The sequence below is a fragment of the Drosophila mauritiana genome, chromosome 2R (genome assembly GCF_004382145.1).
Source record: "Drosophila mauritiana strain mau12 chromosome 2R, ASM438214v1, whole genome shotgun sequence".
Classification (NCBI taxonomy): Eukaryota; Metazoa; Arthropoda; class Insecta; order Diptera; family Drosophilidae; genus Drosophila; species Drosophila mauritiana.
Window position 1 is genome coordinate 14,092,284 of NC_046668.1, and position 17,037 is coordinate 14,109,320.

At 44.1% G+C, this 17,037-nt stretch overlaps 1 protein-coding gene across 3 annotated transcripts; it reads right to left on the reverse strand.

The window, feature by feature from the left end:
* Nucleotides 1-1,797: 1,797 nt before the first annotated feature.
* LOC117136686 (CLIP domain-containing serine protease B15-like) lies at nucleotides 1,798-2,886 on the reverse strand. Of its 3 annotated transcripts, XM_033297698.1 has the most exons (5): nucleotides 2,871-2,885; nucleotides 2,639-2,795; nucleotides 2,535-2,580; nucleotides 2,338-2,474; nucleotides 1,798-2,276 (listed from the first exon to the last, which is right to left on the reverse strand). In XM_033297698.1, exons 2-5 carry the CDS (start codon nucleotides 2,748-2,750, stop codon nucleotides 1,834-1,836), a joined length of 738 nt encoding a protein of 245 aa, XP_033153589.1. In that variant the 5' UTR covers nucleotides 2,751-2,795; nucleotides 2,871-2,885; the 3' UTR covers nucleotides 1,798-1,833. The 3 variants fall into 3 exon arrangements, with proteins under 3 accessions (XP_033153589.1, XP_033153588.1, XP_033153590.1); XM_033297697.1 differs by having other exon boundaries at nucleotides 2,639-2,886; XM_033297699.1 differs by having other exon boundaries at nucleotides 2,178-2,266; nucleotides 2,639-2,886.
* Nucleotides 2,887-17,037: the final 14,151 nt, after the last annotated feature.

Genomic DNA, 17,037 nt, shown 5'->3' on the forward strand with positions numbered 1-17,037 from the left:
AAATTTTTCAGTGTGTGCCATAAAAGTTTGCGGTTTTTCCGCTGATTCCCGCTAATGAGGCGATGATGCGTGTGGAGTACGCGTCTGCATCCGGCGGAAATGGGTCTCTCGATTGTCCTCGTAAATCATTCGATTGGCAAGGCGAAATATCGATTTACTGCCATTGCTACAGCGGGCATGGCTAGCAAAGCTCGCATTAGAATTATTAAAATTCCTGCTGTGGTTTCTTCTTTTTTTTTGCCCACATGCCACTGCCACACACACACAAAACCCACAACCACTCCGTGCCGAAGTATCATGTATAGGTATGGCTTTCACTTGGCTGACTGTGCCATTTGGCAAATTAAAAATATTGCCACAGGGGCGGAAGGGGCGCGCCGCACGCTGCTCGACTGGCAAAAAAAGAAAGAAGATGAAGAAATAATAAAAACGTAACCAGAGTGGAAGTGGCAGCCACAACAGTGGCAACAAAAATGAGCAAACATACCATATTTATGCCAAACAAAATCAATATCGAAAGTGGCACACAAAAACTGAAAAGCAGGAAGCGGAAATTTCAGAGCAGGCGAGTCAGATGTTTGAAATATTAGCCAGACCCAAATATTTTCGCGGTGCTCCATATCACCCAGCATTCGATTCATATCTTCTATTCAAATGGAAAATTTAATGAAAGTTGTGGAAAGTTACATCCAAAACAGTGAGCTATGGATTTAGGTCGTTCGGTAATGTTGTGCTTCTCTTACAAATTTAAACAAATATGCATTTCCTTCACTAGAGAGAGAGATTCTCATACGGATGTTCATAAATGTTTTTTATATAAAATGCTGACTGAAGTACTTAAACAAATTAAATACGTTCGTCCCTTCCACTTGCGATCAATCAGCCAACTTAATAGTGAATCGCATCGATACTGAACATTGAAGTCTGTTTCCAAAGTAACTGCCAAGCCATTTAAGTGCAGGAAATTGAATTTTGAAATGCTCTCATCGAACGCTGGATGGATGATACGAATCTGTGGCAACAACTTGTTGTTGGAGTCGGGAGCGTCCCTTCAGTGGCTTCGTCCTTTTCAATTAGGAGCACTCATCTCGACAATTTCCCGTTCGTTTGGAGCAGGGCGGAAATTATGGCACGCCCATTTTAATCATTCGCCATTTCCGGTGCACAAATACACCGTCGAATATGTCGAGCTAACGAAACTAACGAATCTCCGCCAGGATCTCGATCTGCAGAGCTGGCAAAGTTTCGCAGGGCAATTTGAGCATCCCACCTGGCAGGCTGCTGAGTTAGTTGGTTGGTCAAAATGGTGGCAGGCCAGGGATTTTGGCCTCTTTCAGGACAGCGCTAATTGCACTCCTTAACAGGGTGAAGGTGGCTGAAATGGAGGTTATTCGAAACAGGGGGGCGGAGTGCGACAAATTCCGTGGGCACAGAAACCACGCAAAATTTATGGTTTCAATTAAAAGTTTCACCATTTCCGTTCATTTGCGGCACAAACAAGCAGCCAGCGGCAAGTGGCAGGCTGCCCCACTTGGTAGGTTAAGAGGGAAACCGATGGGGAACGCAATACGGTAATGAGCCTGGACAAAAGCAGGCCCCCAAAAAACTTGTTACTTTTGCAGCTCAGCGCTTAGGAAATGGACAAAGTTTTGACCATCCGGCCGGCAATAAAAATGTGAATTATGAGAAATTTCTAGCTGCAACTGACTGCTTCCACTTGTGCCAAAAATAAAATACTGCTCATCAATCGGGTAGTTTTTTTTTCCCTTAAGAGCATTATATTTGAAACCCCAAATATTTGGATATTTCCAAAGTAAGATTCATATTCATGCTTTATTTGCCTGAAGGCCATACTCGATACTGGATCTTCGGTGGGCTGCGTACCGCGTAGTTGTCTACCACCATAAGTATCCAGTCGATAAAGCTTGATATCCGGGTATAAACCCCAGGACTGCTGCACAATGAGCTTCCAAAACTGACGATTCCTAGTTGCACGTACCGCAGGGATCCATCCATGTACACCGGATGAATCAATGGACCTCCAGAGTCGCCCGCGCACGTATCCCCGTCCGGATGTCCGGCGCAAATCTGGCTCTCGGTTACATTCACCCAAAGCATATTGTAACACTCGGATGCGCTGAGTTCGTTTAACTCTACGGTTCTAAGAACCTTTGAAAATGTCTCGTTTTCTGTTCTTCCCCAGCCAGCAGCCTTGTAGGTTTTGACATTTGGCACTTTTGTCAGATCCGTGATAATGCAAATGGGCCTGATAACAGCTTTGTGAGATAACTTCTTAGAAAATTACTTTTTGAAGAAGAATTGGTGTGCCCAAATTACCGTTAAACTTCACTTGTGGTTGTATACGAAGTATGCCTATATCGTTACTATAATTGTTAGTTGTAAAGTACTTGTTCCGAAAGGCCTTGGTCACCGCAAAATACCTTGATGAACTGTGTTCTCCAAGACGCACGGCACTAAATTAATGAAAATTTAACATGAGAAAGATATTTCTGTTGGTGTTGAATAGAACTCACAGTATCTGATCTCTTTCGATGCAATGGGCTGCACTCAAAACGAATTCTGCAGGAAAATTCAAGAGTGAAATGAAAACTGAACCTATCAAATCTTTATGTCTTACGTTTGTGAATGAGTGTTCCGCCGCATACGAGCTCAGCTTCTTCCTTATCATTATATTTGAATATATATGCCATCCAAGGATTGGTTCCGTTTTCTGCAATCTGGCCATGCATTATTTTTGGGCTAATGCCAGGGTAGCCACAATTCGGTTCAAGGAACTGTGACATAGCACCCGGCCAGAGCAAAATTAACTTGAAAATCGTGAAAATAACCAGCTGAGTCACAAACATTACTTCTCTTGTTCAGCATACGCAGTGTACTGGTGGCTCTTTCATCGAACTCATTGGTAATAATCTCGCATTATTAGCTTATCAGCAAATAAATGCTGTGAAAAAAATTATACAAATCATTTATTATTGTAGAAGATGCTTGCACTTCGCTTCTTTAATTGTGTAATGTAAATATTCTGATAAGTTGTTCTCTTTTCAGCTCCAATTGCACTGACTAATCGAACGCAGAGTCTGAAAATGCTCGGATGTGTAAGCACTGTTTGTCATATCGTCACTAATTGAAGTGCAAATATTGATGAGTGCCTAGCAAGTGCAAACGCGCTCCGCTAATTTGCACAATTCTCGCGTTCCGCCGCATAATGCGCCGCAAAGTATGCCATGCCAAGTCAATGCCACGCCTGGCAAGCCATCCGCCCACATCCCACCGCCCATCGGCCACGCCCACTGGCGGAAAAGCAGAAACGGATGCAGCTGCAGAGAGATCCAGAACAGCCAACAGAATTGCGATGGGCGACAAACAGACTAAATGCTGGCACAGGCAGACTCAGCAGAATTTCAAATTTATTCAAATCAACTCGTTCGAGGGGCGAAAAGGGGAACCGAATTCGGGGCGTGGCAAGGCGGGGAGGGGCGCGGGGCGGGGCAATGAGCAACGGCAACGGCAACCGAATGAATGATTCAATTAGGCATCAAATATTTACAGCAGACGTTTAAATATTGCGACAGACATCAAGTCGGCTTGATATGCCCGGAAAATCTCGAGTTGCATCTCCGGCTGAGCTGAGATTTCCTCGAGAACTTTTCTAATTGGCCGCTAAGTGCGTTCGTTGGCCCTTGAGCTCTGTCTTCCAATTTTCCAGGACTCGACTCGACCCACAAAACTGGAGCAAATCGGGGGAAAGAAGACAGCTGCATTTTGACGAGGCCACCGAGAGTTCAATATGCACACTGCATAAATAAGCAAATAACTTTGCCATTGTTTTCCCCTCCCCATTCGGTTTTCCTCGCTTTTCCAGCCCAAAGGCAGTTGAAGTCCCAGTTTTTGTCTCGATTCCCTCGGCTGGAATAGTTTTCTTTTAGATTTATGAGTTTCTCCAATACAAAATAGTTGTATGAATTCCCATTCCCTGTGTGTGTGCGTTTGTACGCTTGTTCAATTCAAATAGTTTGATTACAAAAGTTTTTCCATTGAACATTGCTGGCATTCGAGCAGGTGGAAATGCTGTTTTGCATGGAGACTGCTCTTTCGGCTTTTCTCTTTTCGAGTTGAAAATATTAATTTAATAGGAGGAAAGTGGAAAACGCGCTCTCCTATTTCTGCACATTTGTGTAATTTAATTGGATTTGATTTGCAAACATTTTACAGGCAGGCAGCCAGTCAGCCAGTCAACGTGGCCACGCCAAGTTGTCGCTCAAGAACTTGAGCACTCCAAATATTTTCATAATTTTTATCACGATTGTAATTCTCGCCGAAAAGTTTTTGCATTCGCAAAGTTGCTGGGCCAACTTTCGTGCCCGAGAAAACTTTTGGCTGCTGACAATGAGCTCACAACAGATTTCTGAGTTAATTTCCAGCATCATTTTGGCTCTTCATCCGCTCCCGCTTCCATCCGCCGAAGCTGTTGCCATTGCCATTGCTATTGCTATTGGCATTGGCATTGCCATTGCTGCTGCGCTTTGTATTGTGTGCAACTTTGTTGGCAATAACAATAACAATTGCCAGAACACGCTGCACGCACTGTTAATAAGCCAAATTATAGAGCCGCAGAATGGGCTGAATGCCCCACGTTGGGCGCCAGCTAATTGGTGCTTAATGCGGATACTTACGAGCAAAGTTGGCTTTAAGCCGCCGCGCCTTATCAATGTCGGCCCAAATGGATCTCGCTGACAGACAGGAGAACAATGCCATTAATCAAGCGCCCTCAAGGTGCTCGCCCAGGTTCTGGCTTTCTGCTCCGTTTTTTTCCCGTACTACTCACACTACACACTACTACACATGTCACATGCATGGGTATGGGCCCGATTCGATTCCGCCCACTTTGGATACCGCATGAAGCGACAGTTTTTCCTGCTTCTCGCTTTTCACTTCCAACTGGGCAAAAAATAAAGCAAAAAAAGGGAAGCCCAGCAGCGGCGGTAGGACATTCCCCGCCCCTTTGGGCCCACAAGTGCTGACAGCGATAAATTCTAATGCCGGGTCAGCACTGGCAGCGACCACGCCTCCGATTCCAGGGCGTATGTGAGTGTGGGCGTAGTTGACCAAAGCATGAAAAATGCTTTCGTTTCCTTTGGTTTTTCCTGCTCCTTGTTTTGCCGGCGAAATGAATGAAGAAAGGAAGTTAACTGGCATTTGGTTTTTGTTTGCCAAGGAAATATTTTTAGCACGTGTTTGGTCAATTTCTGTTCCTTCAAGTCCCACCCATACGGCCACCCACTTACAAGCTAGCCACATTTGTCACTTTAAATGCAATTTGACTTGTGCCCAATGCGCATAAGTTTTCCCAGGCTTTTTCTCGACCGCCTCATCCCCATTTCGGTAGAATTTTCCTAAGGCATTCTCCCGGCAATTTGTCGTGTCTTGTTTGGGCCAGCACATGGGCAACTTGGGCAACTAGAATGGAGAGGCGAACAGGGAAAATAGGTAGCATGCACTGGGGAGCGCTTAGGGAAGAGCTCAGCAGAATCAATTTTAAAGTGCTTCTCCGGAAGCCTGCGCAGATATTTATTGTCTGCCCTGGAATTGCAACAATTGTCGACGACCGTGTCCGGCGGGTCTGCATCGAACACTTTTCAATCTGCATACGAAATCAGCGGCGCTGACAGTGGCCAAGCCAATTATTCCAATAGGCGAACATGCGATATGGCCTTATTTTCAATGGGTTCTCTCTAGTTACATGTTCTTCATGGTAAGCTCAATCACTTAATTTGATTTATACTACTACAAAAATTTAAAGGAAAAACGTTTTATCTCAGTTTTATGATTATAATAATCGAACAGCTACAAGTAAGCATCAATTTGTTTTCCCTGTTAACTTTATTTCCTGTGAACCCCTAACCAATTGCCACCTGATGAGCAATGAACTCGACTGTTAAGCTGTCGATTGCCGAAAAGAAACCTCGAGTTATTTGAATATGCACTGAACTGGTAGCAAATTACCCCATCCCATGTGCAACGCTTATGGCTTCATTAGGCTGCGTCGTTGAACGTAGCTGTATCTTGGGTGTTCAATGAGCCGGAAATGTCTTCATTATGATTGCATATGACCCGGACCGTCAGAGAGTGTGGAGAGATGTGGGGGAACGGAAACGGAAGCGCCAAACTTCATTTGTTGTCTGGCTGCTGTTTTTGCTGTTGCTTTTGCCGCCGCTTTTGCTGTTTACCAGAAGTGCGTACGAGCGTGGCAATTCGCTGGGCGCACAATCTCAGCCAGCCATGGGGGCGTATGAGTGATGGCGGCAGTCATGCAAACTGACAGTTTATTTACCCAACGCCATCATTACCGGGGCCAGCCAATGTTTGCCGTGGGAGTCAGGGAGTCATGTGTGCCGGCTGAAATTATCGCACGATATGAAAAATTGACTGTGATTTATGCAATTATGTTAACAAAATATTTACTTGCCCACAATTGATGGGCAATCCCTTTTATTCCTCAGCACCAGGATAACCATTAGAAAGACATTAGCTGTAAGCCCCTCTTAATACGAGTCCAGTGAGCTGCACGCGACGCAAAGGAAAATGAAAAAATCCAGCTTAGCTTTTTGGGGTCGGATCATCTGCTCGCCTTTGTGGTCAGCAGCTAGTTGGCCATAATGAACTCCCCTCGACGGATCAGCTTCGACAGCATAGCCGCAAAATGGAAAGGGGGGAAAAACTTTGTCGTGTTTATGAGTTCCAGCCCCAGTTTCAGTTACAGTTTTTCCGACAATCCCCTGGACCCGGGTATTGATGCCACTTCACATCGACTTGTCAGGAACAGCCGCTGGCAAGTTTTTGATGTGTCAGCCGGAGGGGGGAAACACACTGGGACGTACGTACAATCTAATAAACGAGCTGGCGAAAAAGAATAACAAACTTTCACTGACCTTTGTGGGCTGGACTATGAACTCTGATGAAAAATCTACCCGTACCTTCGAAGGACCTTCGGCCCACTCACACACACGCAAATTGAAATGAATAATAGAACGCTGTGAGCCAAGAAAAACAACCCAAATGAGACCCATTGTTAGTATTTGGCTGGATGCCTTTGTTCTGCCCAGTGTCCCTGGGGTCTGCGTGGTGCAGGGCAAACAAAGTGAGAAAAAGTTGACACATTCACTTACCAGATTAAAATGGAGCCAAGGCCACACCGGGGAAAAAGCAGGCTATTAACGTGGGTAACAAAATGGCAAGTGTATTGCAAATTTTATATTTACATCGAATCGTATTAAGTCTTAAGTATTGGAAATCTGTTTCTTTTATATCAATTGCAAATTTATAAATCTGTTTTTCTCTCTCTGTATAAAAAGCACTAAGATATTGAGGAAAATCGAAAAGCCCAAACACACACCTGTGTCGTAAATGGCTCTTATCAAATGAGGCGGCCGAAAAGATGGATAGAGACCGATGCCTTTGATTTATGGCCGCAAAGTAGTTTTGCACTCCAAAAGTCCGCTACATCAATGTCAGTTAATTGTCATTTATTAAGCCATCAATTGTCCCTGGGATCCGGGTGCGAATTCTTCGACCCACTGGCCCACAACTTAGCATTTAGACAAGGCCAAGACGACAGACGGCCAAGTTCGGCTAAGTTGGCTGGCGAATTGCTCAGCGAACTGTATTAATCGGGGTCATATGCGCAATTATAAAGAATAACGGCGATGCAGAGACTCTGGCTTCAATCCCCCCCTCGCTACAAGAACCCTCAAAGGCAGCCAAGTTTTTCATGAATTTTCGAGCCACAGCCGCGGCGGCGGATGAAGAGGCGGCCCAAATTCCCGCATTCGTCATGGCTGGCTGCTGCGTCTCTGGAAATTCACTCGAATGGAAAGCAGAGTGTTCCGAGTGCCAGGCAAATACAAATAGATGTACATATCTCACCCAACCCCACTTGGCGCTTTAAAAACTGTGGCCACTTCATTTAAATCGCGTGAGCTGATGCGTTTGATGATTTGTTTTAGCGATTTGTTAACAAATTGATGGCCACAAGCGTCACAGACAAGGGGAAGTCATAATTTGTACACCCCAAGAACTGGATTTATCAGCCACTTCAAAGACGCCCATGGGGTCGGGGTTGGTTGGAAAACATATCTAATTGCAAATTAGATTCCGGGATTCCAGAGGTCACGTGTCGTGGTCGCCTGTGTTTGCACATCGGCTAGCAGAGCCAATCGACTATGAGCCGGACTAATCCCGTAATTACAAATCTACGGCTCGCCGCTCGACTGACTTTTCCAGCTATATTTCGCCATTATGTTTTCCGCCCTGAACTTGAGCAAAAATCGATGGCTTGTCCCCGTGGAGCGCTCATAATTTTCATAACGTTGCCATGGTCCGGATCGATTCGGTTCGATACGATTCGATTCGATTCGTCTGCGAACTCTTACATGGAATTTCCTGACGATAAGAAAAATGCGCACAAGGGGCATTGAAATTTATGCCCTGGATTTATGCCCCTTCGCATTATATTTCCTCGGTCCGATTTTCCGCTTTTCCTCGTTTCCTTAGAGCCTGCCTGCCTGCTGCCTGCTCGGCGGCAGGTTTAATAATTTGCCGTTGAAATGCACCAAGTTGCGCAATTTTCTCGACTCGAATTCGCTGCTGCTGTGGATAGCAAGATAACGAGTCCTGTGGGAAAATGATGGGGGATGGGATGGGTTTGGAAGGGCGTTGTTAAATGCTGATACATCCTTATCGCTGCTAATGCAAATGCAGTCCAAGTTCAGCCCCGTGAGCCGAGTTAATTTATGCAAATTACTCATTTTGCGATTAAATACTTATTCCATTGACAAACACTGACGGCCAGAGCTCACCACAAGGGTAATTTGCGAAATGTAGTCAAACCGCACACATCAGCCGCACGACGATGATGAGATCCTTCTTGGTGATGGCTCAGGACCTTTGGTACTTTGCTTTGCTTTGGTTCCTGGCTCCTGGCTGCTGGTCCCTGGCCTTTGGCCTTTGGCATTCGAGAAATGCGACTAAGACGCAGGGAAACCGCATCAAAAGCAACTGCCCAAACCCACAGCAAAGTGAGCCATGGATTGTCCATTTCAGATGTCCCAAGTATCCACATAAATCCGGTTTAATTAATTTAACCTGTCAAGCCGTTTGATTGCATTTGAATGGCTTCAATCGAATGAAGTTGAAGTGCTACATGGCGAGCGTTCTGCTAGGGAAAATGAAAGAGAGAGACCGAGAGATTGTAAGGATGTCTTCTCTGTCTGATGCACTCGTGACGAGGAAAATTGATTTTACTTCGCTCGCGCTGCCATTTCATTTCCCTCGCGTGCAGTTCGCCGATTGTTTTGGAATTGATATTGAAAGCTGTCAATTTGCATTTGACATCGTTTTCCATTTTTGCCAAAACTGCACTTTTTCCCTCGACATTTTTGCCTTTACTTTTTCACCGCCATCGCTTTCCTCCGCATCAACGTACTTACATACATATATCTATATATTTTTTTTCTTCTGCCACTTTTTGTTGTGATTTTTCAGTTGATTTGCCTGCCATTTGCATAGGAGTGGGCGTTTTTCGGGTTGGGAAATCGCTGCTTGACTTTGATGTGTTTGACATTGTTTTCGTTTTTCGCTTTTTCCGTGGCGAATGCATTCTGGTGGCACTGGCTCCGCTCCATGGGATGTTTTCATTGCGATTCGGGACTTCCACTCGGGTTTGAATTTGATATTTGGTATTTCGGGGAGCAACAATGCCGCGTTCGCTTGTTAGTGTCAGCCTGGATGACTTTGTCGTGTCACGACCCCCATTTATGGAGGAGTCCACCCCTTTCCACCCACTGGCCACAGCCCACAGCCCGCTGGCCATTCGCATTAAAGCATTTTAGCCATGAACTCGAAAAGTTGTCACTTTTAATTATATCATCGTCGAGCATCCAATTATTATTATCGCATTATTCGGCGGCAAATTACGCGTGTGTCGAACTATAATAGATACTTTTAAAGCTGTGCCGGCTGAAAAATATATGCACCTTCAAATATTTACCGCTCTGAAGAGCTCCAAACTGGCTCATAAATATTTAGGATGCTGCGGGCCAAAAAAAGATGAATGGATGGCGTCGCGGAATAAATTGTTAACACGCATGTGCCGCGAAAATAATGCGAATGATGAAAATTAACTGAAAACTTTATTAAATATGCAAAAGTGGGCGTTCGCTGGGTGGTGTGGGAAAATGGGGCTGCCAAAAGGAGAGGTTATGAAAGTTGAATGTTTAAACAAAGCGAAGGTCCTTGGAAGGGGGATGGTTTGGCGGATGGGCGGTTGGGCGTTTGGGCGGCGTTCAAATCTAGGCTACAACTTTACTTAATGCAATAACCGTGTTATGGGCCCGCCACAAGAAGAGGAAGAGGAGCCGCCGGAAAGGACAGGCCAGGGGTACATGTAAATGGGAACACGGCGGCAACAATTCCCCGGGAAGTCAAGACAACGACACGCACACACAGACACAGACACCACCAATACCATTACCCAGCACACCACCATTGTGTGGGCTAACAAACACAATCAAATGCATTGGCCTAAGGACACTGCCTTGTTGCCAACAATGGAAATTCGCCACGTGCGAAGGGTGCGGGAAACGGTGGAGTTGGGTGGCTAGGGGGTTGGAGCACAGCGGGCTACTTCCCTGTCATTCACTCATTTACTCTCAAATTTCCCGTCGCGGAATTCTCCATGGGTCTGAGTCAGTTCCTGATTCCAAGAAATAGCTGGGTAGCTGGGAGACCGAAGCGGAATTTACTCATTCGGCGGAAAGCATTCCAATAGTTGCTAGGAACAGCAGCGTATTTATGATATTAAATGCTTTCAGAATTTATAAAGAAAACGTTTTGGAATATGGCATTACAGACGTTCAAATTGACAGGACTTAGGATAAACAATTAATTGTAAACAAATGGTTGAATATTTAATAATAGATAACTTGGAGCCACTATTCTAAGGTGCTGATAACGTAATAGAATCTTTGAATATGTTTAGCATTAATTGAATTGAAATACTTAGGAGATATTTGATATTATAATTCTATATTACAGACATTTTAAAGAATATTAATAATATTAGCTAATGCATTGAAGTGAATTGTGATATATTTGAGCTAATTCTGAAATTTTAAACCATTTTGTATTACCTATTTTCCCAGGCGTAGATCCTTGACCCTCGGTGTGGTGTTAACCTTTTTGCTCGCCATGAATCGCTTTTCGGCTTGTTTATTTTCATTTCGCTGCATCCATCCCGCCTTTTGGCACCCGTTTTCCAGGCCCCATCCCCATCCCCAGTTCCAGCTTCAGCTCCAGTTCCATTTCGATTCACGCTCCACTGGCAGTATGATATATGTGCTTGGCATGCGTCGTCTGTTGTTATATTTCTGGGCTGACTCTGACTTATGATATGGCCATAGCTATAGCTATAGTCTAGGCTTTCGTTGCGAGGAAATGAATTATTGTCGCTCTGTGCAATTTTCAATTTCATAAGCAGGCGTCGTGTGTTGTTGGCCGGCCGTTGTGTGTGTTGCGTAAACGATTTGAACTCTGGGGGCATACCAATTAGGTGGGTCCTCGTGTTTGGCTTCGATTTGCTTGGCTCTTCGCTTTTTTTTTGGGGCTAATTGCCAAAGTTTGGGGCCGTGGGGCCTGCGCTTATCGGCCGTAAGTGGAATTGTTTTCGACCGCGTGCGAAGGTGAGTTCGGGTAAATATTTAAATTTGGAAAAATAATGTATTATATCATTATGCTCGGGCGAACGCAATCAGCGGGTGGGCGCTGATCCTGGTCCCGGTTTTGGTACTGTGTTTCTGATTCAGACCGCTTCTGGCTTCCCGCCAGCCTGCCAATTTAATTCGTTTGCATAAATTTTCGTTGTTTTTGTTACTGTTTTGTGCTGTGGGTCACAGAACCGAGCCCTGCGGCTTTTTTATGCCCTCCAAGCGCTTCCTTGTGCTCGGCTCTCCCTCGGTGTGGTTTCAATTTTTTGTATTATTTCGCTGTTTTGCTATGCAAAATTCGATTTTAATGTGCTGGCAAATGCTTTAAGTATTTTCTTCTGCCAAAAGCGGGGTGGAAACACTTTATGTTTTGTTTGGCTAAGCGAAATATTCTGGGAGTCATAAAAAACATGAACCGCTTGAAGTTCGCTTAACTATCTGGGTGGGTAATTGACAATTAGGCTGCCAGTTGTGGCCATCTTTAAGTTGATCAATAATTCATTAGACCATTGTCTCTCACGGATCCCCTGACCCCACGCCCATGACCAGTGACCCCTTGCTGACCCCACGGCCAACAATCGCCGTGGCTCCGCTGGACCTCCTTCGAGGGTCATAAATCATCATTTATATTATTAACAAGGGATCAAAACAGACAAGCCAAACTTCACACACACATACACACGAACACTTTCATATGCATATGCATGGCTGCGTGTGTGTTTGTGTGTGTGGAAGTGCTAGTGTGTTGGTGTGTGTGCGTGTTAACCGGAAACCAGAGCAACCGCAAATGACAAGGGAGTATGTCCGTCTAAACTGCTTCCCTACGCAGCGAAAACATCAAAGTCCGGGGTCGTAATTGAGGGGGTCGAAAGGGGCGTTGGGGCCCGTTGGAGGGTTAAGGAGTAGACGAGCCAACGCCAATGTGTAGCATATTTATGGGCGCAACATAAGAGAAATTCCAGACTATGAGCCAGTACAGTCACAGCCAAAACACTCATGCTTTGCCAAAGATTTTTTGCCATCTTTCGGGAAAGGTATTTAATTAGGTTCTTCAAACGCAATTTTTCGGGGGATGACCTATGAGAAGTGGTATCTCAGAAATGTTCTAAGCTGAAAGGGCCTAGTAAAAACAGGTAAATACATGCTGAACTTTAAGCAATAACAGTTTCTCAATACATATAAGGCCTCTTTCTTAATAAAGAATTGAATAGAAATCATTAAATTATATACCATATCTCATTTTGCTATATGTAAAATTTGAATGATAACTTTAAAGAAAATTTTTTGGTTGATTTTAGTATATATTTTCCATTTTCCAGAAGCCAAGTCACTATAAAACCACTGCACTGCGCTGTAAAACTATGATTCAGCAGCTATCTCGCTTCCGGGTTAAACCCCTGGTCGAAATCGTAGTCCGAGTCGGTTAACACTCGCCGGGTGTTTGTTTTTGTGATGGACTGCCTGCGTTTTCTGCCCTCTGGCCAGGATTCGAGGTGAGGCTGCCCGGCAGCTTTGCATGTTTTATACTTCTGACCTTAATACCTGCGGACCCACAAGCATGGAGCACGGTGGACTGGAGTTGGGGGCCTGGTGCTTGGAGCACGGTTCCGGACTCGGACAGTTAAGGACAGGAGTTGAGCGTGTGAAGCTGTTTTTGTCTTTGGCACTGCTGGCGCTAAGCTTAAAAGCAAACACAGGTGTTCACGGGTAGCAGAACGAGTTTCAGATGAAGGAAAATGTACTCCATTTATTCGGTAGTTGGTCAGTTTAAGTTGCTTATGCAATCGAGCTCGCCTCAATTCATTTACAGATATTAATAAATTTAAGCATTCTTAAATACGGCGAAGGCCTAAATAAATTTATTATCAATAGCAAGCCAGCAAGTATGAATTACATACATATATGATATAAATATGCGTGCATACAAAGAGATGGATTGAGTTTAAAGCTTTATTGGTTTTATATTTTAATTTCACTATCAAACTAATTGTGGAAATAAGCCGTTTCTATTTACCAAATGCACTTAAACATTATTGAATGCGTGTACGGATCATAAAATCGATTTAAGAGGGCCGTCATACAGAAAATGGCCTGCAGCCCTCAACAAACATGGCCGGCAAAGAGCAGCTCGCATTGAAAAGCGCCCCGCAAACACGATGAATTATGAATATTCTAATTTGGATCTTATCGCACTCATTAACACCTTATGGCCCAAAGGCAGCTCTTTAGAATTTCCCGCTGAGACAGTTGCCGCTCCAATGGATGGGTTAACCCATAAGTTGATAAAGGTTATCTCCGGGGAAGTGGAGCAAAAATAGCTGAATGTTTGTTAGCGCTCAGTGTGTCAAGGGTGTCGATGGAGAAATGGGTGGCGAAAGTGGCGCCATTGTGGGTGGCATTGGATGGATGCAGGTAGTGTGCCGATTGTATGGCCAATCGACAATTGTCAATTGGCAATTACCAATTGCCGTTCATCAGTTTTCGGCTTAAATTGAAAGCCTTACAATTGGAGCTCAGGCATGTAATGAAATAATGAAACAAAGTGCAACTCGGATGGCTCGACAAAGGATGCTATATGAACAGTGGATGGAAGGGGTGTGGGTGGGTGGTGGACGCAGGACACTTGTGCAGCTTCAGCAAATTTTTAATTAAAATCTTTGTGCTTCCACTGTGCGTGCTTAATTAATTGTGCTTTAGCTGGTAGCGGCAGAAAGGATTTCCATTCTCAGCACGGGAAACTTCTGCATATAAACTGCCTTTATACAGTTCTCGACAGAAAAGGTTGGGAAGTACAGGTACGGAAGTCGTTAAAAGAATACTTATCACTCGCTTTCATATTTTTTTGCTCCCATTTATATTTGATATTTTCGATTTTAAAATTTCTTAATCTTTCAATTGAGTTTTAATGATTGACTTAAGGGTATCTGTTACTCAATTATAGTTTCTACAGTGTTCTCTCCATAAATAGCTATTTAATATGGAATTCATAAGTATTTTTATATGTTTAATTAAGAGATAATTGAGCATTAAAAGATTAAGGCAAACCAATCTTTGGATTGTCCATATTTCTTAATTAAGAAGGTATTTCTTATTGAATATATATTTTTGTAAATTTAATAGGTTTATGTTATACAGTATTAGTAATTGTCAAAAACTATGCTTAGCTTTAAATATTTCCAGCATAGATCTACCAATTTTTATATTTAAATGGAGAGAAGACGAACAAAAACACTGAACTCAAAAGCGGAAGTCTTTCCGTCTCACTCCCACTTTCCTTTCACTCTGTTTCTTCCCTTCACACACACACTCACACACATGCACTCGCAGTCCGTGGGCGAAGTGCTTTCAGCACAAAACAAGTGTAAATCAAATAAAACCTAATAAAATATATAAAGGGGCGAACGCAGGTTGCCACACGCCCTTCTACACGCCCACCCACCCTTATGCCACCCACACACACGCACACTTACAAACACACACACGCACGCACGTCAGATGGCCCAGATGGGCCATGGAAAAAAATGGAAAACGAAACCTAAATGGCAAACGAATTGAAGTCAGCAATTTTATGTTTTATTGCAATTCTTGCCTTTCACCCCGCTCCAGCACTCCAGCGCCCCATTCCCATTTCCATTCTATTTTACGGTTACCTAGCTGCCCCAACCTCCTTTCCCCACATTCTCCAACTGCCACATTTTGCCAATGGGGGGAAAGCGTGGATCTGCGGATTCCGATTCATATACAGCCATTTTCCATGCAACGCCAGCGACAGCGGCATCAAAAGGAAAAACTTCTTGCCCCAAGCAGGCGAAATCGCTTAAACCGAAGATTTTTTGCCACTGCCTCTGGTGGCTGGGGAGAAGGGGCTATTGGGGTTGGATCGGCCAGGAGCGGGTCGAAAAGGTGGTTAGAGTTGTCCTGGCGATGCGTCTGCCGGCTGCAGGCCCTACTCCCCCACCGCTGCCCTTCGACCTGCGCATATGTCATAAATGGGGTCTGGGTCCTTCGGCTCACTTGCAAGGGCAGGGTTGTAACAGCGAAATGGAAGTGGTTAAGGGCACTGCCCTATGAAGGGGTAACACCCACCTACTAGATACTCCTTTCCTTTGCTAAGAAACCTATTTGATCTTATATTTAAAACATGTTTGCATATGCTGATTAAAGTTCTATGATGATTTAATCAAGTAATATGGTCGATGCAAGAAAATTTTACTTCCTTAAAGTTGATTCTCGTTGTTATTAACAAATATATAATAAATTGTTAATATATTTAACTGAATAAGGGCGAGAATACTGCAAGTTTCTAACTGAAAGGGTGTTTAATGGACGATTGTACCACAAATTCGAACAGCATTCCTTGTTTATTCTTTTATCGGTCTTTCCGCGGCAAGTGCGCTGCAATTGTGCGGCAGTTATAGATACGGATATCTGTCTAAGCACACGTACGCGTGTGGCTGTGTGCGTGGGCGGTTGAAAGTGCGTGTGTGTGGTTGTGTGCGTGTTTTTTGGGGAGGCATTCGTGCGTGTTTGTTTGTTTGGCCGCCTCATGCGCTTAGGTCTTTCTATTGAAATTATTTCTATCGATGTGTTTCATGCGGCGGGCGGGGGGTTAAATTGTTTTCAAGCACGCATAAATTATGGAAAATTGTTGAATATACATAATTTATGGCTGGCAATATCAGAGTAATTCAATAAAAGGTCTGGGCTAAATTATTTATGTTCCAGCTTGATCCCGATCGAGAACCTCAAAAAGTGCCCATCTTTGGGGTTTTCCAGCCAAAAAGAGACACAACAAAAAATCATAAATTTGTAGCTTTAGCCCGGCAGTGGCAATAATTCAATTGGAAAGTCAATAATTTATTTTCTGACCAAAGTGTCGAGAGTGAAATTAAATCTAAATTTCAATTGCCTTAACTTTGGGAATAACTCATCGATTTGTTTGTTTTGGCTGTGCTCCATTGTGGTTTTACTATCCAGCCCGTTCCACTGCCCCTTCGGTTTTTCCGTCCCGCATTTTCCTTTTTCCATATCGGATCCCGGAGGCTGCTCACGCCCGGGCCATAAAACTTTTATATCAACTTATGTACACTTACAACGGCCATTATAACGCATTAAACATAAACGCTGTTTCATGGACCTTCCCGCTCCCTACCCTCCCTTCAGCTATCTAATTGCCAATGCCGGCAACTCACACACACTTTGGGCTTTGGACTTTGGACTCTGGACTCCGACGGCCATGGCCTTCGGAAAAGCTAAG